Source organism: Chelonia mydas, chromosome 25, assembly GCF_015237465.2.
Source record: "Chelonia mydas isolate rCheMyd1 chromosome 25, rCheMyd1.pri.v2, whole genome shotgun sequence".
Classification (NCBI taxonomy): Eukaryota; Metazoa; Chordata; order Testudines; family Cheloniidae; genus Chelonia; species Chelonia mydas.
The window spans coordinates 7,638,012-7,662,738 of NC_057858.1; the positions used below are offsets into that span (position 1 = coordinate 7,638,012).

The 24,727-nt window shown below is 54.4% G+C and overlaps 2 protein-coding genes across 6 annotated transcripts in view; both read left to right on the forward strand.

Annotated features, from left to right (window-relative positions):
- Positions 1–4,953, forward strand: part of PIAS4 (protein inhibitor of activated STAT 4) — a 36,329-nt gene extending 31,376 nt beyond the window's left edge. For 2 of the 3 annotated variants that reach the window (XM_043535654.1, XM_043535655.1), the window contains exon 11: positions 1,861–4,953. In XM_043535654.1, the coding sequence (XP_043391589.1) occupies positions 1,861–2,066 (206 nt within the window). In that variant the 3' untranslated portion in view covers positions 2,067–4,953. The remainder of the gene's footprint in view (positions 1–1,860) is intronic. The other variant, XR_006287418.1, reaches the window with a different exon arrangement.
- A 2,027-nt stretch (positions 4,954–6,980) lies between these two features.
- On the forward strand, positions 6,981–23,923 carry LOC102942053 (forkhead box protein L2). Of its 3 annotated transcripts, XR_006287488.1 has the most exons (5): positions 6,981–10,689; positions 12,473–12,645; positions 14,023–15,842; positions 22,942–23,009; positions 23,162–23,923. XR_006287488.1 is itself a non-coding variant. In XM_037885749.2 (4 exons), exons 2-4 carry the CDS (start codon positions 10,357–10,359, stop codon positions 14,306–14,308), a joined length of 792 nt encoding a protein of 263 aa, XP_037741677.1. In that variant the 5' UTR covers positions 6,981–8,978; positions 10,268–10,356; the 3' UTR covers positions 14,309–16,868. The 3 variants fall into 3 exon arrangements, 1 of the variants encoding a protein (XP_037741677.1); XR_005223359.2 differs by having other exon boundaries at positions 22,942–23,923; XM_037885749.2 differs by lacking the exons at positions 22,942–23,009; positions 23,162–23,923 and having other exon boundaries at positions 6,981–8,978; positions 10,268–10,689; positions 14,023–16,868.
- The last annotated feature ends 804 nt before the right edge of the window (positions 23,924–24,727 follow it).

A 24,727-nucleotide genomic window follows, 5' to 3' on the forward strand; every position in this document is an offset into this window, starting at 1 on the left:
TCCTCTTATCTCTCAGGTTATCCTCAAACTCTGAAGTCAGACCTTGCCAAACTGATACTTATTGTGCCAGCTTGGTCAAGACAAGGTTGGATCTCTAATCTTCTCAATCTGTCTGTCCAACCTCCCAGATCTCTCCGTCTCCTTTCCAACCTACTGACTCAGCACCATGGCCAAGTTGCATATCCTATGCTGAGCTGTCTAAACTTCATGGTATGGATGGTTAGATGAAGAGGAAAGGCAGTATTCAGAAGCAGTTTGGAGGGTCCTACTTAATAGTAGAAAATCATCTTCTAGGACCACCAACTTAGCCAAGTGAAAGTGTTTTTTCCCTTTGGTCAATATCTAGGGGAATTCAGCTGATGTTCGCTCGTGCTCAGGATGCTTTGGGATTACTTGTTACATCTGAAGTCCTCCCGTCTGCCTCTTAGCTGTTAACTGAACTCTCAACAAGCTATCTCGGCGTTCCATTTTCCAATCCAGGGGAAGTTAGTTTTCTCAGACTCCATAACAGTGAGATTTCTGAAAGGTATTGTCCGTCTGTGTGCACCTGTGAAGGAAATGGTCCCATTGTGAGACCTTAATGCTGTACAGGCCACCCTCCCGTATCCTCCATTTGAGCCGCTACCAGCTTGCTCTTTGTCTCTCCTTTTTCTTTCCAAGAAGACTGCCTTTCTTATTGCTATAACATCCACAAGAAGAGTCCGCCAACTGCAGGCCCTAAGGGCAGGATTTCCTCCTACACAGTTCTTCAAACACAGTGTCCTTCAGGCCACATCTGAAGTTCCTTATCCAAAGTGATTTCACAGTTTCACCATAAGCAGGTAATTTACTTACCCTGTATCCTTTACTAAGCCACACTCAGATGATCGGTGTCTTCATATGTTCGATATGAGGCAATGTTTGGCATTTTATGTGGAAAGGACTAAACCACTTCAATCATTGCACTGGCCTTTTGTCTTTTATGCGGATTGGATGAAAGGGCACCTGGTCTCAACACACACAATTTCCAGGCGGGAGAACTTCCAACATTATGACCGCTTATGAAGTAGCCCTAGTGACATCTATCATTTCTCAACAGTGTTTTGATAGGGGACACTTGCAGGGCTGCTGCATGGTCTTCCATACGTACTTTTACTAAACATAATGCTGTTGTGGTGGCATCTAGGTCAGGGGCAAACTTAGGGAAGGCAGGTCTGAAGTCATTGTATGAGCAGATTCAAGCAGTACCAGGAGGAGGTAGGGCTTGGAGAATCATCTGAGTGAAATATACGTCTGCAGCTACTCAAAGAAAAGATGGTTACTTACCTGTAACAGGTCTGCACCCACATCTCCAAGAACAATCTTCTGCAGTCCCGCCCTCTGTCGTGTCTGCATCAGAGTCTCCAGTCTTGGATTCTGGTTTCCAAGAACTGAGGGGGGTCAGGGTGGAGCGGCCCGTATGTAGCTACGGGGAGGGGCTTTGGGGGCCAGAGTGCATGAGCAGTACCCTGATGGGTACTGCTAACAAAGTTCTCTGGGTATGTGCACATGTGAGTGGAATAAAATGTCTGCACCCACATTTCAAAGAGCAACAGTTACAGTACAGATAAGTAACCATCTTCCTTCCAGGGTGTATGGGCTTTCCAGGGCATCTCAGGAAGTATTCACTTACCCCACTGGTCTTTGAAGTAGATGGATTTCCGTACGCAGCCTCCCTAGAAGGAATGTTTTATCTGCCCCTTCTCCAAATACTGTTCAGATATGCAAGGAGGTTGCATCCCTCTGGGATTTGCTGTGGTGGTGGTGATGATGGTGAAAGAGCTGCTGAGAAGTGTTAGCCAGTAAGTTTTGTAGATGTTCTAATGAAGTCTTTCTTCCCAGGTTCTTCTGATGTGAATGGGCTGTTGCCCACTCCCAACGGTAATGGAGAGAATGGCAAGGTCGCCGCTGACGTTGTGGATTTAACACTGGACAGTTCATCATCTGAGGAAGAGGAGGAGGAAGACGAAGAAGACGACGACGACGATGACGGACCCCAACCGAAACGACGCTGCTCTTACGAGAAAGGTTTAGTTTCTGCCTGCTGACTGCGGAAGTAGCTCTGAATCTCAGAATGGACAGACTTGAATACTCTGGTGCTTACTAAACTGGAGGGGAGGGGAATTTCTCCTTCGCCTCACTTCCCTTCCTCCCTGGTCTCCTCTTGACGTTCCTATTCCAAGTTAACCATTAAAACGAAAAATAAAACCATTGAGCTGCTTCTTGGTTGGAAAACTGCCCCACTAAACAGCCTGACCCGAGTTCTGCCAGCTCAACCTGACCCGGAGTCTGAAGTAAGGAAAGTGTCTTAAGTCAGGCAGCCAGGATCCAGAGCTAACTGACCTCGGCTGCCATTCAGCATTACAGTGTGAATCGCTGGAGTTCCCCTGAAAATCTACGGGATGGCTAACTCCAGTGCATCTCCAAAGCTGTGTGCATTTTTATTGTCTTGTTAAATAACCATTCCTGATTATCTAAAGTTTTGCTGGACATGTGAATGGGTGGGTTAGGGTGGGAAAGAGAGGGACTTGGGGTGGAGGGGGGAGGTTTATATATCCCAGCAAGGTTAGAGGGTTTTTTAGGGGTGGGGGAAGGAATGAAAGGAAAGAGACTTAAGATTGGAATCGCACTGTTCTAGTTAGGAGCTCCAGCAGCTCTGCACCTCATGTAAAGAGACACATTTTGAATCCTTTTAATCTAATCTGAAGATAATGTAGAAATCGTGCATAGTGAATCATTTTAGTTGAGCAGAAGCCATGGGGAGGGTGGGGAGGGCTTGAACCACAAATCTGTTGTATTTTTGAAGTGCAATAACTTGGTGTTTTTGAAGACGAAAAGGGCTGGGCATTCCCTTTTGTAAAGAAGGCTTTGTCTCGGGAATCGGTGCCAGGAGCCTGCAGGACAGCTGACGCCCATCACCTGGACACGTGGCATTGTGTAGGCGTGAGGTGGGGTGGAGGGGATGTATGGCCTTCAAGAAAATGCCAGGTGGGGAAATCTCAGTTTCTAGCCAACTACCTCGGTAACTCCAATTCAGGTTTATTTCAGTCATGAAACAGTGCAAAGCCCATCACTGGTACTGCTGACCGCATTCATGTCATGGTGTTTGGAGACTTAGCCAAGGGCTAAGTGGAGCACAGCGACCACGTATTAATGGCCTCTGGACTTTTCCACTTCTTTTAAGACTTTGATCCCAGACCCAAAGCTACTGTTAAGCTCTTAATGGCAAAACATTGTTGCTTTTGAGTTTCCAAATGGTAACTTTTTCCTTTGTCTTGTAAAGATTTTTTGGTAACTAAATTGCATATGCCGCTCTGCCTGTTCCTAGTTAAAAGCCTCTGAAGTCTGCATCTCTTTTGCTGACTTTCTTGTCTGTGGATGAGAATAAACTTTAGAAGGAAGTTGGCATGTTGACTTTGGCCGTGTACCAGGGAAGGGTGGAACTCAAAGTAACTGCCCTTAGTAATGCACTGGACCACCCCACCAGCTGAGCAGAGATGCTGTAACCAAGACCATGCGAGTAGCTTCCAATTGTGCTGTGTATAGACTTCCCAGCTGCTGGCAAAGGACGTTCTCTCCTTTCCAGCCCCACCACCCCTTCTGCGCACACTGTACTCTCTAACCATCGAGCCCAGCTGCGGTGAAAGTGCGGCCACATGGGGAGCATGGACCCTATTTCATCTCCTATAATTACCTCTTCCCCTAAAGCTTGGGCCTGGAGGAAAGGAGGCAGCTATGTTAAAACACAGAACCAAAGTGATGGTGCTTTCCAAAGCACTTCTGATGCATTTAAGAAAAAGTAATGCATTTAAAATACCCCATCAACTTAAAAGCCATCAAGTTCCACTAGAACTCTTTTAAAATACCCTTTTAAGGACCTACTCTAAAGCATGTAGGAAGAGAGCCGAATATTATCCCATAGAGGCTATTGAGCAGAAAGCTAGACCCTGGCTTTTGGAGCCTTCCCTCTCCAAATTCTCACTGAAGCTCGTTGCATGATGTATGAATAGAGCTTTCTCCAGTGAGGCATGTTGTCCCTCAGATTAAGCTGCTTCAAGAAATCCCGTGCCCTGCGGTGGTGGGTTATCTCACTCTGCATCCTCTGAGAGCGAGAGCTGATCACCTTGGACCGCATGGGCATGTTTGAAGGGAAAAGTCCTTCCTGCAAATCTGTATTCGGCCCAGCAAACGGAAGCGGAGGCATGTTTCTGCCTTTTCTCCCCTCCCTCCCCCCAAACGAACACTTGCAAAGCTGACTGGCAGGTGCACATCAGGGCGGGGGGATTGTCAAGAAGCCTCCCTTGCATTTCCTCAGCAGCACCAGCCTGTGAAAACACGATGGTGAAGGAATTGCCCAGGGCCCCCCTCAAGAGCAATTGAGGGGATGAGGGACGGGAGGGAAAGAGGCAACCCTGGAATCTCATTCACTCTTCCACCATTTTAGTTCCTTTCCCACAGGAAAACCTTTATTTGTATGGAAGACTTTTTTCCTTTTTTCTTTTTCTTTTCTTTTTTTTTTTTTTTTTTTTGCAAATAAGCAATATGTTTTCAGGTTGAAACAAATAAATAAATAAAACCTTGGTAGAGTTCCAATTGTTTTACTGTATAAAGGGTTTGGCGGCTTGCACCCCCAGCCGCCCGGTAGTGTTACAGTCTGGTTTTTTTCCTAATATTTGTATCCTAATTTAATTGTTTTTAAATTTTGCAGGCCGAGCCACTGTTTGGAGACATCATGCTTCTGTTACTGCTTTCTGTTTGGAGTTGGCCAGCTCCTCCTGTACATATGTTTGTTCTTATAGCCTGGTTTTTTTTCTTTTTTGTAAAGAAGAGGAAAAAAACAAAACAAAAGAAAATTATTTTTCTTTCCCTCCGTACACATTCTTCAGCGTTCAGAATTCTAGTGTTTGTTAAATAAAAAGAAAGATTTACATTTAATTCCCAGCTTGTCCTTTTCCGTTGTGTACTTTGGGGTCTCCCTCTTCTGACTGAAGGCATGTCTACCTTACAGCTGCTTCCACAGTCTACACCAGAGCTGGGCCGTTGGAGTGCCATTATGTGGACCCTGCTTTCCATATATGGATGGAAGGGGTTTTTCCGTTGATGTTGTTAATCCACCTCTTCGAGAGTGAAAGAATTCTTCTGACCTAACTGCGCCTCCACCACGGGTGAGGTCAACCTGATGTCACACCGAGCGAGACGTTTCTCCCAGCACTGAACAACAGAGCTAGGTCGATCTAATTTTTAAGTGTAGAGCGGGCGGGAGAGATGGTGGATTCTCCATTGTGTGGGGTCAAGATTGACAACGCTGGGTAACAAGGCATCGGGCTCCCAATTACACCGGGGGAAGTGGGCGTGAATGTTACCATGGTGATTTACTAGCACTTTTAAACTCAGTGAGAAGTTCAGGGCAAGGGAGAATCCGGTGGTCCAGACATCTAAAAGAGATGGTCTGGCTCCACTGTACGTTGGGCTTCATGTAGGAGTCACGGGATGGGATTCTCTGGCCAGTATTATGGAGGTGGCCAGGCTAGATGATCATAATGGTCATCCTTAATCTGTGACTCTCCAGGGGAAGATGTAACATTGCAACTCCTATGCTGTAACTTTGAGTTAATAACTCGATAGTGACGTGGCTGACTTCAGATACGGTTTGCGGCAACATATGATTAATATTCAGAGTTGTAGTAGCTTACCACATGCATCCTAAGCGGGAAAACGGATGTCAAATTGGTCACAGCCGCCTTTTTGGCTGTGTGGAGGAGACTCCCTTTAACCACTTAACCAGTTTGCCTGCTTCTCCCTCCTAATTCTCAGTGCGGCAGGCAGGGCATCCTAGAATGCGCAGGTGGACTGCCACTCTGTGGGCGCGTGTTCCCGGCAGAGGCACGGGGCGATAGCTGCCTACATTTTCCCAGACTGCATGGAGTTAAAACTCAGCTGTTCAGAGGCGCTATGGGGGACGAGCTTAGTGGATGTGTGGTTGCTGTGGAATAAGTTGCTGTGTGGACAACTCCATGCCTGGGCCAGAAATGTGTCACAGACTGGTTACTAAGACATAGCTGTAATCTCAGTTTATATGGGGCCTTGGTCTGTCGGAGCATGTTCATCTCCTGACCATAAATGGGGGGTGCGTACATCTGTTAAATTATAGCAATGAACCTCGCACATGTCCCCCACCATAACTCCTGAATTCATTAGGAATAAAGTGGCTGCCTTGTCCTGTATTTTGCATTCCTGCTTGTATCATTAACGGGGCTTCTGAGTGGGAAAGGCTGCTCTGAGCTTGCATGGATCCTTTTACCGATTAAATCTGGGACCAGCCCTTGTTCCTCTCTCCTAGTCAAGTTGGGGGCTTTTTTTGGTGTTGGAGGTCTTATGAGCCATCAGCATTCACACTGAGCTCTGGCTCCATTCCCTGCAGATATGCTCAAATCACCACTTAAAATAGGACACTGAACCAAACTAGGCTTTATACACTGACCCATTTATTTCATATAAATGTCTGGAATTTAGATCAGCACCAAAACAGAAGTGCACCATTTTGTTTCTTATCCATGTTAAGAGGGCATCAATCAGCAACAGCCTGTCCTTGGGCACGGCCACTGAAACAAAAAGCACGTGGCAGCCAGAATTGTGGAAGGAATTACACTTTCCAAACCCTAACCAGCATGGTCCACTGAACTGGGATTTAAGAGAGCTTTTCCTAGCTCTGCCACTGAACAGCGGTGACACCTTGGTCAAGTCACTTCCTTTCTCTGCCTCTTCCCCCTCCCACCCTTTGTTTGACTTAGAGTACTTGTGGCACCTTAGAGACTAACCAGTTTATTTGAGCATGATGCATCCGATGAAGTGAGCTGTAGCTCACGAAAGCTCATGCTCAAATAAACTGGTTAGTCTCTAAGGTGCCACAAGTACTCCTTTTCTTTTTACGAATACAGACTAACACGGGTTTTACTCTGAAACCTTTGTTTGACTTGTCCACTTAGATTGTAAGCTCTTTGGAGCAGGGGGCCATTGTGTAAGTAAAAGGCCGAGGGCTTTGGGACCTCTAGGTGTTACTGTAATTTAAATAACTCTCTTCTGTCCTGGAAGAGTTTTTTGCTACGTAATCTTCAAAAAATGACTGAGGATCAGTGAGAGCTGGGCCGATGAGATCCACTAACAGGCAACCCAGCGCAGAGGTCTAAAGCAAAATACGCCAAGCACTGGACTTCCTGGAAGATGCGGCCCAGCTTAATCCTGCTGTAGGACTCGAATCCTGGCTTTGAAATGTCTGAGCGATTCCAACAAACTGATGGGCTGGAAATTGGCTTTAAAGCGCTTGGAACGCTGGCCCATCCACCCGCAGACGGTGAGAGACCGCAGCCTCTGGTGGGCTGGTTCCCTGTGGATAACACCAGCTGTCTTAGCTGCTGCAGATAAAGGAGTCTTCCCACGTAGCAGTCAAATTCTGGTTTCTCCATGCGTTCTCTGTAGCGTTAGAGCATTCAGCCTTTCATTTGGCGAGGAACACAGTTACAGCACCATCTATCAAGCCACTTTGAAAAACCTTCCCTAGAAAGGGCATAAAAATCTTCCCATACCAGTAGCCAAAGCCCTGATGCGTGGCTTGAAAGTACAAATTAGCACAAAGAAACCTGGTAAGTTGCACAGAGTTTTTAACGTTCCTGTGCCCTACTGCAGGAGCACACGGATGCTGGGTAAGGGTGGCCCATCCGGGGCCTAAGATCATGAGATTTGGAGGGAATCTTCAAAAGCGCCTCAATGGCTTATGAGCACACGTCCCATTGGCTTTTGGCGTGCTCCTAAGTCACTATGGGTCTGTCTACACTGCAGTTAAACACGTGCAGCTGACCCTTGCCAGCTGACTCGAGCTGGGGTTGTAAAACTGGTGTAGACATGCAGGCTGGAGGCTGAGCTCCCTCCTCGTGGGGCCCCAGAGCTTGGGCTCCAGCCTGAACGGCCACCCTGAAATTTTACAGCCCCACAGCCAGAGCGTGAGTCAGCTGACCCAGGCCAGCTACAGGCGTTTCAAGGCAGTGTAGACGCATTCCTTCGGCTACCTCTGGGCGCTTCCCAGCGCGGGTAGAACAACTTGCACTAGCTTTGCGCAAGCTACCCCGTGAAAAATGGTAGCGTGGCCACAGCACCTTGGGTCACCCATCCAAAATCCTGGATACATGCTTGGGGGCTGGTCCGCACCGCCAGGGCCACCCTGCTATTTTAGCACACTGGCTTGAGGAGAGCTAGCCCATGCCCGTCTACCGAAGCTGGGAATTACACCTCCCATCTGCAGTATAGATGTACCCTTAGGGCCTTCTGCAAAAGCCTGGTTCTGTTTACACTAGGGCCCCCTGATACTGTTCTGGTGGTGCAAAGGGGTCTCCCTTTGGGTGTAAACGGCTTCGAGTTTAAGTCCGGCAGAACCTTACGTCTAAATGTGAATCAGGCCCTAAGTTCTGAATTGGTCCGTACAGTGGAGGAAGGGGAGTTAATTTCTCATGCACGAGGCTGACTAGACAGGCCAAGTGGGAACCTTGCCAGCTGGTTCTCTTAACCTGTGTATTAAAATATATTGGGATTTTAAGTTGGGTTAATTTTTATGGGCACTTCAAAAAAATTGGGTAAAATGCCCTGCTTCTATCAGACCAAGGCCTGTTCTCTATTCTGAAGGAGCGTGTCTGTTTGATCACGGCAGGGGTGGAGTGAGGTGATCTTTCAGTTCTATTTTTAAACAGGTGGGCCACTCACTCCAACGGGAAAGTGGGAAGGGCAAGGGTGCGGGGGGGTTAAGGGTAGAAATTGTCCTTTTGCAAGACAGGCCTAGAAGAAAATGAGAACACAGTAAGCGGGAGGCTGGTTGAGATGAGAGCTCGACACATCATTCAATTGTAGAAGAGACACAAGCCATCCTAAATGCACAAATACGCACATCGGAGTGGACAGACCTAACGCCGAAGGTCAGTATGGTTTCGTATTGACCTTCTTGTGGCCACAGGAAGGTTTTAAGAATTGGCAGCTGCTCTAACCTCAGTGGTTTAGAGCAATTTTGCTTTTAGTTACTGAGCATCTCACCCCTCTTGCTGTCCTCAGGGTCAGAGATTAAAGGCGCAAGGTCAGTGAGGTACCCAACTTCCGTTGATTTGGTGAAACACTGGAATGCGTTACCTAGGGAGGTGGTAGAATCTCCTTCCTTAGAGGTTTTTAAGGTCAGGCTTGACAAAGCCCTGGCTGGGATGATTTAACTGGGAATTGGTCCTGCTTCGAGCAGGGGGTTGGACTAGATGACCTTCTGGGGTCCCTTCCAACCCTGATATTCTATGATTCTATGATTTGCCGGGCCAGCTGGGCACTGAACTCTCATTTGCGCCTTTGGAAATCTGGCCCTAACAGCCGCTAGTGCTTGGTGATGCAACATGAGTGGGTTGTTACTTGAATACATCTTTGCTGGTTTGCCTGGCTAGCGCCTCATTCTTAAGTTGCTGGCTGAGGATGTGAAATTTCTTCCCTTCAAAAGCTTTCGATTCATCCTATGATTCTTTGTGATCAGTTATCCTGTGACCAGTATGAGAAATGTAGCTCTTCAGAGATACCCTCACCGTGGGATTCCCAGTCTTGTGCTCCTTGTTCACGGCTGAAAAAACACCCATTGCTCTGTGATTCTTTGACATCAGAAGTAGCGGCCTGGAGCACAAGACCCCTCGGGCACACTCGAGCCACGCCGGTACCTTGGCTTCTTTTATCGACTTCCCTAGTTGGCTTTTTGCTGATCCTGCTCAGCAATGGAGTTCCACAACTGGTCCCCCAACTCTCCTTTGACACCTTTCCACCCAAGGGAGAAAGCTGATCTTGGGTCCCTCGCTTATGGATCTGCAGCCCCTCCGCGGTAACAGAGCCAGCGAATAAGCATGCTGATGGCTTTCAGGTTTTGTTTTTCCGGAAGAGCCACCTTCCTTAAATATCTCCCAGCCCTCTTCTGCGTCCTCCCTTGCATCGCTCGAGCAGCTCTCTTCTCTTTGTGAACCCTGGCCTTGTTGGAGAGCTTGGCTCAGAATTCCTCCACCTCGAGCGGATTAATCATTTTATTTATTAGGCTTACGGGCCAAATCCTGCTAAACCCGGGGCTTTGCCAGATAAACAGGCTGCTTTGCAAAGGCAGCCCGTTTGTGAAAACACAATTAGCAAACCCTGTAATCTGCACTAATTATCAGGCAGCACTCAGGAGGTTCATTTCCCTCGGCTCCCGCAGGGTTTCCCTGGCCCCACTGGAAGCCGCTCCTCGTGCTGGAGGAGGAGAGGGGCAAGAGCTCAGGTGAAACCCCCAGAATTGCCCAGACCATGGAGGAGGCAGAAGCTGGGAGCAGACGCCAACCTGGAGCCTCCTTCACAATTGATTATCTGCTCTTCGCTAAGGGGAAGCCAGCCAGCAGGGAGCGGGAGCCCAGGAGCTGCCGGCCACAGGACACCCCTGGCTCCTCTGAAAGGAAATCAGTGGAGGAGGTGGTTAGGGGGAACCCGCCCGTCCCAGAGTCTCTGGATCCACTGGACAAACCCAACCAGTCTTACATCGCCCTCATTTCCACAGCCATCCTCTCCTCCCCGGGAAAGAAGCTGCTGCTCTCGGATATTTACCAGTGGATCATGGATAACTACCCTTACTTCAAAAATAAGGTGAGTTCCCCATCTCTTGGGCTGGTAGGCTTTCTGGGCCGGGGTGAGGGCTGGAGCAGGTCCAGCAGTCCCCAGTGCGTTCACACCCTGGGCTTCAAGCTTTCCAAACCTCTCTAGCTCCGGAGTCACTCCTTTGGGGCTGTGTTTTGGCCCCTGGCACGTTCCCAAGGGGAGCAGAGCGATTCTATAGAACTCGGTGACGCTTTCTTTTGTAAAACCCACCGGTCCCGTCTGAGCCTATCGGCGTGGGGGCTTGCACAGCTGAATCGCAAAGCATTGCTTCTCTCTCTCTCTGATGTTTTCACTGGGATTTTGGGGGGATTTAATTGTCCAATACAAACTTCTCCCTCTTTGGTGAGTAATAGACACGAGATCGCCTGGCCTCTGAAATTAGACCAGCAGAGACGAAGGGCGGTGGGTCAGAACTAGGGAAAAGCTCCTCTTTTTGAAGGCGAGTGGAAAGTTCTCAGCCATTCGCCCTTTCGTGCCCCGAACTAGTTGAGTCCTCAGGGTGCTGTATCCTGTTCGTTGCTGTTGTGTCTCCTCTTCCTGATTTTCAGACTTGCTGTTTGTGATCTGCCGCTTGCGAGAGAGGGCAGGGTGAAGGTAACGCTCCCTCTCCTGCCTTCTGGCCACTCTGGGTATAAGGGATGGAAAAGGTCAGGAAACATTGAAATGGAAAGTCTGCTCTAAACCTCCATTGCTGGAGGAATGCAAAGGCCCTTTTCCAGCCTGCAGGAGAATGCAGCGGTTTGAGGTGCAGGTCAGAGAGGGACCATAGCTTTCGGGCCTGGAGTGGTGTTGGGTTGGGGTTTGTTTGTTTTCAGGTCAGACTCATCTTTGAAAACAATCGGACTGTGACTGTACTAGGAAAGCGTCCCCGTCCCTGGGTCGTCCGAGCGATTGAGCAAACACAATGGGAATTGTGACACTGCCATCTGGAGTACATGGGAGGGGTGCCCCTGTGCAGGGGAGAGGGGTCGTTGGTTCTGCTTAGGGCTTCGAGTAGGGTGAGGGGAACCAAGCTGTGGGGCCAACTCATGGCTTGCTGCGGGAGTCATTTAAGTGACCCGCAAAGGAGGCAGAAAAATATCCCGCATCTGCCTTTGTTTTTTCCATAAGTTACAACAAAACCCCTGCTTGTTCACATTGCAAAGTGAGGGCTGGTCGTCCCTGGAAGAATCTCCGATGGCAGCGGGGCGAGAGGGGACCTATCAAAAGCAACACGAGCGGAGAGGCTGCAAGCTGCAGCAACTGAGGGAGGGAAGCGGTTTGTTCCGACCGCTAAAACTCGGGTCATTCGACGCTGCTTTAATTCCACTGGCAAATGAACCGTTTGGAGCAGAGACGTCTCTGTTAAGAGACGTCCGGCAATCGCAAGCACCTCCAGCCACACCCTTGCTCCAGCAAAACTGGAGAAGAGCAGACTGGATATTTCTAAAGTTGGGGGGGAAAACACCAGGGGAGGGAAAAACTTCCTTTATCCATTAGAAAGATGGCAGGAGTGTGTAAGTCTCAAGTCCAGAGATGGTGGGCTTTATTTTTTTAAGTCCTTTGCTGGGCCCCCTCTAACTCGGTTTATCCATCTGTAGAGCTTGGGGACGTGACAGGACGGTTGAGGGATCCACCGATGATCTGGGAGCCTAGCATGAAAACAGGTTTGCGGCTCGTGTAGCCGCTGCCTCGCCCCGTGGGCTTTTGCCATGGAGGTTTGATTGCCTGTGTCCCTACCCCGCTTGCCGTATCTCAATCCCCCCGCCTCCCCCGCTCATTGGCTTTGCAGGAGAAGAGCTGGCGCAACAGCGTCCGGCATAACTTGTCCCTGAACGAATGCTTCATCAAGGCCGGGCGAAGCGACAACGGCAAAGGGCACTTCTGGGCCATCCACCCGGCCAACCTGGACGACTTCTCCAAGGGCGACTACCACCGGCGTCGAGCCCGGAGGCGCATCCGCAGGTGAGAGGTGGCTCAGGGTGGGGGAGTGGGGCCAGGCGCTCAAATCCTCCGCTTATCCCTCCGGTAACCCCCTCCCTAATGGACTCTTAGCCTCTAGCCTGATGACCAGCCGGCATTACTCCCCCTTCAGGGCTAAGACCATTATTCCTTCATGCTGACCTGAATCTGACCTTGCCAGACCCCAAATGCTACCCGCATTCTCCTTTCACTGGAGCCTGGTCCCGCAGGTGACCTCGTCTCCACCCTTGCTCTAAAATCACCCTTCTGCTCTTGGAAGGAGAAAAACTGCCACGTCTCCTCTCAGCCAGCTGGGGAGACTCGGCCTGGTGGTGGTTTGTGGTGAGGCGTGAAGAGACCAAGTCAGGTCTCCGGGGAGGGCGTTTGCCCAGTGCACCAGGGCTCCTGGCCTCCCGTGTTTACCAAACATTCCTTGGTGCACGAGACCAAGGACCACTGCAGGCTCTCGGCCATTTAATGAAATGCAGCCTCATTCGTTTCTGGCTTCTGGGGCTCCAGCTCTTCTGTGGGCAGGAGATGGACACTCAGGAGCTAGAACTCCTGGGTTCAGCTGTGCAGCTTCTAGACCAGTCAGCGTGTGGGGCGCAGTTTCATCTGTACAATGGGCATAACGCTCACCTCCCTCCCCAGCTGCTGAGAGAGGGCTGATGTCGGGTAAGCATGTTCGGAGAGGCGCTCATGTGAAAGTTACTAGGGAAGGGAAAATAAGGGTCCCATGGGAAGAGATGGGGGACTATGGAAAATCAGGGCATGTTGGAGAGAGACCCACTTCCAGTCAACCTGGGGAACTCCTTGCCAGAGGATGTTGTGAAGGCCAAGACTATAACGGGTTTCAAAAAAGAACTAGATAAGTTCATGGAGGATAGGTCCATCAATGGCTATTAGCCAGGATGGGCAGGGACGGTGTCCCTAGCCTCTGTTTGCCAGGAGCTGGGAACGGGTGACAGGGGATGGATCACTTGATGATTCCCTGTTCTGTTCATTCCCTCTGGGGCACCTGGCACTGGCCACTGTCAGAGGACGGGACGCTGGGCTAGATGGACCTTTGGTCTGACCCAGTGTGGCCGCTCTTATGTTCCCTCATTGGGGCCAATATGAACCCTTGTGCCAGTGGGGTGGAAGCTGCAGTAGGGGACGTAGCTGAGACAACTGACCCTCCCATGGGGTTGCTGAAGCTTCCCTGCCTTGGCGGGGGCCGGGGGTGACCCTCCCTCCCCTCCATCAGGGCCAACCCTCCTGGCGAGCTGGCCGCCGTGGGAGGCGCGATCTTCCTCTTCTGCAGCCAGCTCGGTTGAATCTGCCCCAGGCTGGGAGCAGGGGCCTTTGTCTGTCTGACTGTCCTCTCCTTGCCCGATGCAGGATGGCGGTGAACCTGAGCTATTGCCACCCGTACGCCTTCTACGGATTGAGCTGCTGCCCGGGACGTGTCTGCCTCTGCTGCCCTCCCTACGCGCACCCTGCTGGTCCCGGCCCTTCTGCGCATTGCCAGTCTGGATTCCCCCTCCTCCCTCTCTACCCGCCCGCCTCCCAGCGTCACCCCTACCTTCCCGCGGGCGCCCACAAAGGCCTGCAGGAGAAGCCGCTCAGCTGGCCTTGGCACAGACCCCACTTCCATCGCCCCCTGCAGGCTCATCCGTACCTGTAGCCTCCACTTCGCCAGCCTCCGGGGAGCCTTGGGCCACCAGGGATCGTCCCAGCAAGGAGATCTTTGGGCGCTTTTCCTCCCCTGCTTGGCCTGGGACGTGGCTTTGGAGCAGCCCCTGAGCAGCTCGGCGTGGTCTGCCTTTGGGTCCCTGGGGCCTGGCGATCTTCCCCACCTCCGCCCTCTTCAAAGGGGGAAGTAACTCTTGCAACTCCAGCCCCCAAGTAGCCCCGCTCCATCTGGCTCCCTACGTACAGCCGTGGAACCGTCCATGCTCATGGCCATACCTGCCCAGCGTCTTTAGCGTTTGAATGCTGATGGGCTGCCTTTCCTCATTGCTTGGGGCTGCTCCTTTCTGTGTGTCTCCGTGGTTTTGATTTCAAAAGACAAGAGGCCTACGCAAGACTGAAGGGGCCCTAAAGCTCCGTAGCACCCCACTGCTGTTAAACCATCAAGCAGGCAGGAACTCAGCCTGCCAGCCACCTACAGGACATCTATCCACCTCTGTATTGCTCCAGGGGCATGCATGCAATCCTCTCCAGCCCTCCCCTCCCCTCTCCGCTAGGTCTTCTGCAATGCGCCCAGAAGCTTTGCCAATTCTGGTCTATGAGCTCCTCAGACTTGGCCACTCCTGCTCTGGGGGCCCAGGCCATCGGTAAAGGGATGCACAGAGCCTTTCACATCTAGCTCCTGAGCTCAAGCATGGCTCGGCTCAGCCGCTGATGGTTCACGGGTGACTGTAAAGTGCAGTACGGTGGGAGGAGATTGGCCCCAGCTGCTCGCTGGGCTGGTCATTAATGTGATGATAACCAGTTGTCTGCATCCCACACCACTCTTGTGGGCAACCTCTGGAGACAGGCCAAGGACTGAATAGGTCATGGAGTCTCCATTCTCCTGCTGGGCTGGGGCCAAACGCAGGGCCGTCACATACCAGGATTAGCACCATGTTGATGCCGAAGATAAAGACAATGTGACCTGCCTCCCTTCAGTGTGGTTCTCTGGGCCCCGCTAGGGACGTCTGGGTCACAGATAGATGTTGACGACCCATCTGCAGCCGTGGCGAACGCACACGGGTGCGTCAGCTCAGGCAGCCAGAGCCGGAGGTCCCACCTTCAAGCTCTGCTGCTAATGACCCTCCCTGGGCCATGGCCTGATGTTCACAAGCAAAACCATTTTCCAGTTGGGCAACTGATCCGCTCAACGTTGCCTTGTAGGCTAAGCCGCTGAGCCCAGGGTTAGCCTGGCCCACACTCCCCTATTCAGGGCCGAGAAGCGGGGACGGAATTTGCACCCCCAGCCGGTGCAAACCCACCCTGGCGGTGGAGCCAGAAGGTATTGATAGAGAGGAGGAGTCGGGGTTGCAATACACAGAAGTGTATTCGTGCGACTGAGGGAACATGGGATGGAAGCACAACTACCCGTGATGTGCAAAGAACTTCACGTAGGAAGGAAAAATCCAATACACAGCTACTACCTGGGGAATAACTGGCTAGGTGGCCATGCTGCTGAACAGGTTACAGAGGATCACAACTTGAATGTGAGTCACCAATGCGATACTGGCCTTTTTCGCAGCTGTTATCAGCCTGGGATGGATTAACGGGAGTGTCATGGTGACATGGGCGGTAATTGTCCTGCTCTCCTCGGCACCGGTGAGGAGCACGGTGTCCAGTTCTGGCCACCACCCTGTAATAAAGATGTGAACAAAGTGGAGAGAGGCCGGAGGAGAGTGAGAAAAGTGTGGGAAGGTTTAGAAAACCTGATCGCTGAGGAAAGGTTAAAAAAATGGCCATGTTTAATCTTGAGAAAAGATGATGGGGGTGAGGGGAGACCTAATACGTCTTCAAATCTGTCCAGGGATGTTATAAAGAGGACTGTGATCAATTGTTCTCCATGCCCACGGACGACAAGAAGCAATGGGCTTAATCTGCAGCCAGGGAGAGTTAGGTTAGATATTAGGGGAAACTTTTAAACTCTCAGGGGAGTTAAGCTCTGGACCAGGTTGTAGAATCCCCGTCATTTGGGGTTTTTAAGAACAGGTTGGACAAACCCCTGTCAGGGATGGTCTAGGTTGACTTAGTCCTGCCTCGGTGCAGGGGGCTGGAGTTGATGACCTCTCGGATCCCTTTCCCCCTCCATTTCTATGATTCTTCCCATGCCACTTACAACCAAGCTGGGCCCAGCACTCGCTAACGGGCTGCAGAGAACAATCACCAGTGGGCAAGCGGGGACCTAGCAGGCTCTTAATTCCCTTGAGACTTTGATGTGGCATTTTGGTTTGAACCAGGCAGTAATGTTCTTCTTCTGCCTTGCGCTTTGTCTTGGTGGGTTTGGGTGACCCCTTCTCTGTGGACACCCAGCCAGCGACCCCCACCCTCCTCTTGTGTTAATGACTCCGACCCTGGCTGGCTTGTGAAGTCGATCGGGTGGGTTTCTTTGCGGGGTAAGGTCTTGTGCAGCACGAACACTTTTCAGATGTAGCTGGAGTGAAATCGAGCGACCCCTCTGCCCCCCCCCCCCCCAGCGTGGAAATACACCGCCACCCTGCCTTGTATTAAAGCGCTGTCCAAGCATCAACGCTTCAGTGTGAAAGTCTGTTCCTGGGACAGTGCAATGAATCCTCTGGGAACGGCCACTTCCTTTTCTCTCCTGACTTCTAGAAGTGTGCACATGTAGGTTCCTCCCACCCCTCCCCGAAGCCGCTTACACATATGGGGCTTAAAATCTCCTCCTTGCATGGGGGGCAGGGGTATTGCGGTGCTTTGATTGGAAATTCATTTGACTGATGGGATAAGCCTCCATTTTTATTTAAGAACGACCCTGCCCTGATTTCCCCCTGCTAATTGTTCCTGACGCCCTTAATGAAAATCGCAGATCCCAGGCCCTAAGTGGCATTAGCAGCCTTGCTAAGAAAGACGACTTTGCTGGTTTAAGCCCAGCGGCTAAGCCCCCCAAATCTTATAGCGGCCTCGCAAAATAGGAAGCTTATGACACAAACTAATCTTTTAACGTGGTCCGTGCCCTTTGGATTGAGGCTGCTGGGGAAACACATTTCAACCCCTGGGTCAAATGTACATGTAGGTGCAGGCCCGAGGACTGCAAGGGGGCTGGTGCACTGAAATTCTCTTTCAAAATGTCCGGCCGCTGAGGCTTTCGGCTGCTAGTTACCTGCCCCTTTCCTGAGCCGATTTTCCGCTGCACCTCCCGCAAGCCCTCATCTTCTTTTCCCCAGAGGGGAAGCCGCTGTCTTGGTCCTCTCCGAACATCCTGCGCCCCTCCTGTGAACAAAGAAGGGCCCTTTCCTAGCTCAAGTCCCTCCCCTGCTACCTCGGGGGGGCCCTGGCTTGAGCGTTGAACCTCTAGCAGAGTAAATGTGGCCCGTGCCAGGGTGAGTGGGGGTAGGGCTGTAATGCGTGGGCCCGGGCGAACCAGGCGCCACTATGCTAAAGCAGCCGGAGATGTGATTGTTTTCTATTTAACTAGCAGCTAATGCCTGGATCCCACCCAGCGAGGGTCCTGAGGCCGAGCTCGGGCGCACGGGCTCCGCAGCGAGCGGCTGGACGGCCCGAGAATGTTGGGCTCGTCCCGATATTTGAGGCTTTGTCTTATAGACCCAACTACACCTGCTTCCCTTCCCCCGGCAAAGAAAAGTAGCCTGATTTCTCACGCGGGTCCCCCTCTCTCTGCAGGCTTGGGGATAGTTTTGTTCTCGACCCTTTAAGGCCGCAGGGGCCCTTGCACACAGTGGTCACCCTGCCCTTCCCATGGCTCCATGGGAGGAGGGTCCTGACTTCATGATATGGGGGGTCGGGGGGGCGGTCACGGCAGAGGCTGAGACTCGCCACTTTTACCTCCTTACTTGGGTGGGGGCCTTTGGGAAATGAGTTTGGGCCTCAAACCAGTCCCCCTGCATCGCGGCTTTGTGCACCAGTCTCTGCCCTGGGGTATTTGGAATTGCACCCGCTGCCCACCCTGGGGAGGGTCCTGGGTGGAGCTGTCCCAGCTTCCTCCAGGTGGTGAGACCTGTAATCAAAGCCCCTCCCCCTGCTACCACAATAGCCCTGGTTGACCCTGACGGCCAGCTGTGCTTCTAACCACGTTGCCACCGGGCAAGCTCTTGAAGGAACAGCCTGGCCTGTGGGCGTGGGATCCAGTCAGAACAAGGCTCTGACCACTTGGTAATCAAGGCGCCTGGCAGGGCCAAACCACGGTTCCCCCCCCATGGGCAGGTGCAACGTTCGAACGGGGCTGGGTGCCCCACTCTGTGTCCGGGGGGCAGCTGGGGCCTGTCTCACCCCTGCGGGATGAGCACATGGTCACATAACTGTGGGGTTGCAGCATCACCCCCGGTGCCTTTGGCTACTGAGGGAGGTGGGGATGCTTACAGGTGTCTGCCTGTCTCCCTCCAACACCCAGCTTGGGCTGGACTTCCTGGGGCCTGGCAGTACAAGGAAGCACCTTCCCATCCAAAACCCCCAACCTCCCAGGAGGCGGGTCAGTAGCACTGTCCCAGGGTACTGGTGGGGAAACTGAGGCAGCGAGCAGGGCAGTGGCTTGTCTAAGGTCAGCGGCAGAGCCCAGGCGGTGCAGGTGGAACAGAGCTGCTGTGATTGCCCTGGGGAGCCGTTTCTCTAGGTAAAGAGCCAGCTCCTGACCCCCCCTAACCTAGCCCTGTAGTTGCACAGCCTTCATCTTCTGGCCCGCTGAGCCCCACGAGAGGGAGGCCGCCTGACCGGGGCATAGGGCCACCTGCTGGCCGCAGGAGAGCTGAGTTCTAATCCCACCGCTGGATCCTTGAGCAATCTGCTCCCCATCCTGCCCCCTTTAGGCTGAAACCCTCGGCCAGGGACTCTCTCGTTCAGTGTCCGTGCAGCGCCCTGCTCTTGGGTGGGGCCTCTGGGCGTCACTGCCCCACTGCTAATACCAGCAGCCCTGGAGTTCGAGAGACTCTAATCTCTGTTAGTGAGGCTGACGATGCAGCACTCAGGGGCTCCCCGGGGCTGGGGCGTGTCTCCCCACGCTGCGCCCGCCAATCTGTAATGCCTCTCTCCTCCCCTTGCCCCTGTGCGGGCGGGCAGAGTTGTAGTCCCCATGGGCCAGGACCGAGGCACGCAGCGCCTATGGCCTAGCTCCTCCATGGGGTCCAATGGGAGTTAGGTGCCTACATGCCTTTGAGGATGTGGGTCTAGGCGACCTGCCCAGGGTCACTCAGCAAAGAGACCTAAACCCAGAGGTCCCAAGGCCTGGGCTGGCACCAAACCATCTGACTGTCTTTCCTCTCCCGTCTCGCCCGTTCGCGCCCTGCAGCGCGTTGTTGGAGTCTCCACTGCTGAGTCTTCCCTCTGGCATGTCTACCCCAGGACCCAATACACCCAGCACTTAATTTGTAATGAAAGAGGGGCCTGGACTCAAGCAATTATTTTACTTTCATAACTGACGCAGCAAGCCCAGAGGTGCCGGGGCTCTGAACGGCCGAGCCCAGAGGTGCCGGGGGGGCTAGGAACGGCCAAGCCCAGAGGTGCCGGGGCCAGAGGTGCCAGGGGGTCTCTGAACGGCCAAGCCCAGAGGTGCTGGGGGGGCTAGGAACAGCCAAGCCCAGAGCTGCCGGGGCCAGAGGTGCCAGGGGGGCTCTGAACAGCCAAGCCCAGAGGTGCCAGGGGGGGCTCAGAACGGCCGAGCCCAGAGATGCCGGGGGGGCTCTGAACGGCCGAGCCCGGAGGTGCCGGGGGGGCTCGGAACGGCCGAGCCCAGAGGTGCCGGGGGGGCTAGGAACGGCCGAGCCCGGAGGTGCCGGGGGCTTAAGCATTGGCTATGCTGCCTGTGCAAGGCCAGGCTAGTGCGGGGCCAGCTGGGCTCTGGTGCACGTCCCACGCGGGGCGCTTGCTTTGCACCAGTATCCGCCATTGGCCGCCTCGGGGGAGGGGGGGCATGCTGGCCAAGGGGGTTGGCACGCAGGAAGTGTTACCCAATCCCATGCGTTTCACAGGGCCTACGTTCCTGCTTACTCGCGTCCACAGTTATGTAAGCATGACACAGCTGTGTGCCCCCCCCCCCGCCCCCAGCTCCCCCAGGCCCTGGCATGGCCTCTCCCACCCGCCCAGGGTTTCCTGTTCTCAGGCAGGCCCCACCTTCGGGCCGGGGGGGGGGGAACAAGTGGCCGGAGCACTGCACATGCCATAGCTCCAGGGCCAGCAAAATGTGACCAACTCGGGGGGGGGGGGGGGCAGCTGTGGCCCTTGGCGGCCCAGGCAAACCTGCTTGTATAGGGACGTGCTTGGGGGGGTGGGGCCTTCATGCCCATGTAGGTGCTTTAGTTTTCTGGGGGGGCCTCATCCCAACACCCCCAAACTGCAGGCCGCCCAGGTGATCCAGCGGCAGCCGGGCTGAGCTGGCCCCTGCGGGTGCAGGGCTTGGCCCAATCCCCTGCCCCCACTGCTGCTCTGAAATAGCCTGGCTGGGGGGGGGGGGAGGCTGCGCTGTGCCAGGCGCGAAGGCCCCCAGCAGCAGCAGGGAGGCTGCAGGGGCGCTGGGGGCGAGGGCTGGGTTCCCTGCCAGCGATGGGCTCGGCTGCTTGGAGTTCCCCGGCTGGACGATGGCGTGAGCAGCCCCCCCGCCCCCCCCCCAGCCCAGGGGGGATCAGCTGCAGATTTTGAATGCGTGGGGCCCTCAGCCAGCGAGCCCGGGCCGGGCAGACCCGGGTTAATCAGCACAGCCATGCCTGGCGCACATGCCCTGCCACCCCGCAGACCTCCCCGCTGCCACGCGGGGGCTGGCGAGACTGCGCTCCGGGGGCCGTCAGCTGACCCCAGCAGTGAGGGGGAGGGGAGCGTGAGTGGCCCGACCCTTGCCAGGGGCAGCACACAACTTGGGGGGGGGGGGAGAAGGGGGGGGATGGTGCTGGAGCTTCAGGGCGAATCCATCCGTGGGGTAACATGACGCGGGGCAGCGCTCCGAGGCAGGGAGCGGCCGAGAACCCGGGGCTTGCGTTGGCTGACACATAGCGGGCGGGTGGGAAAGGGGTGGGCGGGGGGCAGGGATGGGCGGCAGGGCTCCTGGCTGCAGGGGCGGTGGGGAGAAGAGGAACAACTGTCAGGCCTCAGGTTCTCGGCCCGGCTGTGGGATTAGTTTCATTTTTGCTCACGGACGTGGCCCTGCCCCCATCCTGTGCATCAGGCCAAGGCTGCCCCGGCCTGTTGAGCCTTTACGGCCCGTGGGCCTTCTGTAAAAAAACCACGCCTGACCGCCCTGGGCGGTGTGGCTCCAGCCATCCTTGCTGTTTTAATGGCTGCCTTAATGCACAGCCCCCCCCCGCCCCCTTGCGAAGGGCCGGCAGCGGGGCTGCTGACTCCCGGCCCTGGCCCACAGCTGAGCCCCCGGGGGGCTCGTTAAGCCCGTGCCATATGCTGCCGCGTTCCCGCTGGGCGACAGGTTGGCCTGCTCTCAGCAGCGGCTCTGGCCCAGCTCCTTAACACGCTGCGCAAAGGGGGGGTGGGGGGGGCATTAGCAGCCGTTCAGGCAGTAAGCTGAGCAAAACGAGGATTACACGCGTGCTTTGTGTTTCTATCCCGGCGTCGGCAGCATCACCTCGCACTTCTTGCCAGCGCCGGCAAGCGGCTTAGAGCGCTGAGCGCCGGGAAAGCTCCTTTAAGACAATAAGCAAAGATGGGCCACATTGTGTCACCCAATAAATAAGCAAGAGGCAGGGGTGGGGAGAACCCCCCCCCGGCATGTTCCACCCAGCAGGGGCCATCAGCTGCACAGGGCCTGGTACCGGGCGCTTGCTGGGTTTGTTCCAGCTCCCACCACAAGGAGTCACTGCAGAGCGCAGGGGGGCTGAGCTGGCATCTCCCAGAGGGCCTGAGACTGCCCCGCGCCACCTTCTCCCGCAGCACAGCCCCCCAGCCCCCCCGCACCTCTGCGGCAGGGCTCAGGGGGGAATCGGGGCCTACGGGCCTACCCCGGCTCGCACCCTGATCACTGCGCCATCCAGCGCGGTGCGTCCCCTCCCCGCACGGGCTGCTGGGGAGGGGGGATGGGTGGGGGGGAGAGGAGCCCCTGCCCCTGCTGGGGTCCTGCTGCGTTGGAGCCCCTAGTGGAAGGGGAGTGGTTGCGGCGCTCCAGCCTCCCTCCTTTGGGGGGAGCTGGTGGAACGGGGCTGGCGAGCCACGTGGGTCGATGGCATTTGATTTCCTTATTTCCCCTGCCTGTCACAGGGCAGAAGCTCTCAGGAGTGGGGTTGCAAAGCTGATTTCTAGGGGGAGAAGCCGGGAGAGTTCAGAGCTTCTCCAGTCTCAGCCTCCCCCAGCAGGAGCTGGGGTGGGAGGAGCGCCTGTGAAGAAGCTTCCAGCAGGAGGCGCTGCAGGAGCGTGGGCTGCGGGGCCCGTTCCCAGCAGGTGGTGCTGGGAAAGCTCTGGTTACGCAGGGAGCTCTCAGGTGCCCTAGCGCTCGCGCAGGGACAGGCCGCAAGGGCGTGAGCCACGACTCCCCGGGCCGGCGGAGCCACGTGCGAGTCGTGAACGCCAGTGGTCACGAGGAAGCCGCCGCGGGAATGAGAGTCGGACACAAGTAAACGGAGCAGATGCCGGAAGTCAGAGAGACAACAATCTGTGAGTGCAAAAATGACCATTTCTCTATTACAGGACAATATAGGGAACGGAACAGACAACGGCCTTCATTTCAGTCAGCAGCCGATCCTGAACAAGAGCAGGTGAGAATCAAACGCAGCGTTTCGACTGGCGTCTCCTTACAAGACAGAAAATCCAGGGGACGGGAACGTGGCCTGCGCAGACTTGAAATTAGTGGTGGCTGCCCCAGCCTGGATGTCGATTAATAATAATAATTAAAAAAAAAAATACCCAGGTCTCCCAGCAAACCAGCCAGGCCTTCTCCAGCCCTCGTCCCCTAGGGCGTTAGCAGCCGCCCTGATCATCGGTCACTAGTCGACTCATAAAGGAGACACGACGACTCCAGAGCGACGTGGGGGAGCCCGAAGCGACACCGGAATCGGCCTGCGCCCCGCATCTCAGGGCAGCCCAAAGAGCGACACCGTGAACTGCCGGCGCTTCGGGCAGACGCGCTCTGAGGGTAACGGGCCTGGAAAGACGGGTTCGAGGCCATCGGCGAGCCAGTGCAGCTCTCCTCCTCCTCTGCAGTTTGGAGCAGGTACCGCAGTGAAGTCTGGCACTACTGCAATCATCCATTTACAGGAGGGAGCTACTTTATGGGGAGGCGGGGTGGGAGCGTCCCTGTTTCAGCCTCCCCGGGGTCATTGTCACTTTCAGCAGGAGACGGGCAGGGCGGGGAAGGCTCCTGACTTGATTTTTAAATTGTTGTGTCGGCCCCGGCTACTCGAGCCACAAGAGGGGCGAGGTCCCATCTTCTGTTGGACCAGCGGCTGGTGGGGAGCGAGCCAAGCGTCCGAGCCACACAGCTGTGCGGTGGGCCCAACGGCTTGACTTTCTTCCACCGTCGGAACTCGGGCCCAAACAAAATGTGACCGCGCTCCCCTCGTCGCTTGGGTTTTAAAAGGGTGTCTGCGAGGAAGATGCATGTTTGCTGCTAGATCCTGGGCAAAATGAGCCGGGTTCTTCGATTATTCTGGGGCTGGGGTGGAGTCATTGGTTGGTTTCTTTCTTCTAGGGCGGGTGGGGAGGGGAATTCAGGCCTGCTGCCGAACTGAGCCAGTTTAAAACAAGTGGATCCACCCCAGGAAGGTGATTGAAAACACTCCCTTCCTGAGCAGTCCCTCCAGGATATTACCGCTCACTAGGGGAGAAAAAACCCAAGTGAAGTGAGTGGTGAGGAAAGTCCACTCTGGCATTTAGCCAGGAAGTCAAATGCCTGATTTCCAATCTAAGTGTCACCCCTCTCCCCTTCCCAGGCTCTCTGCCGCTGGCCTCTTCCACTCTCCAGTCCTCACTCCTGTGTAAGTTTTTCCTGCAAAAGGACTTTGGGGTTCATCTTGGGGCCTGGGATAGAACCAGACTGGCAGGGATCCCTGCGTCGTTTCCAATTGCAGGTAGGTCCCAAACCAAACAATTAAAATCAGGCGGTTAGCTCCTGGGGCGGTGACTTGGTGTTTCCCAGCAGTTAGTACAGGGCAGGACAGATGGGCGTTTGCCCCAGGGGTGTGCGGTGAATAATCCCCAACTTCTGTGAATCGATTGGCTCGGTCGGGGCCCTGAGCTCACTCAGGCCTTGTCTATGCTGGTGAAAACTGGTCCATCGACCGCTGTTAGACTCTGCCCAGCCAGGATGGGCACAAAGCGGGTTCCAAAGCCCTCGACCTTTCCCTGCCTGGGCTGGGGGCTGGTTTTGGGGAATTGGCCAGGCCAGGCACACGGTTTGCATTAGAACCCAGCAGACTCCGAGCAGAACCTCAGATGGGACCTAATAGTTCAGGCAAAGAGCTCTGAGTTACTTTGT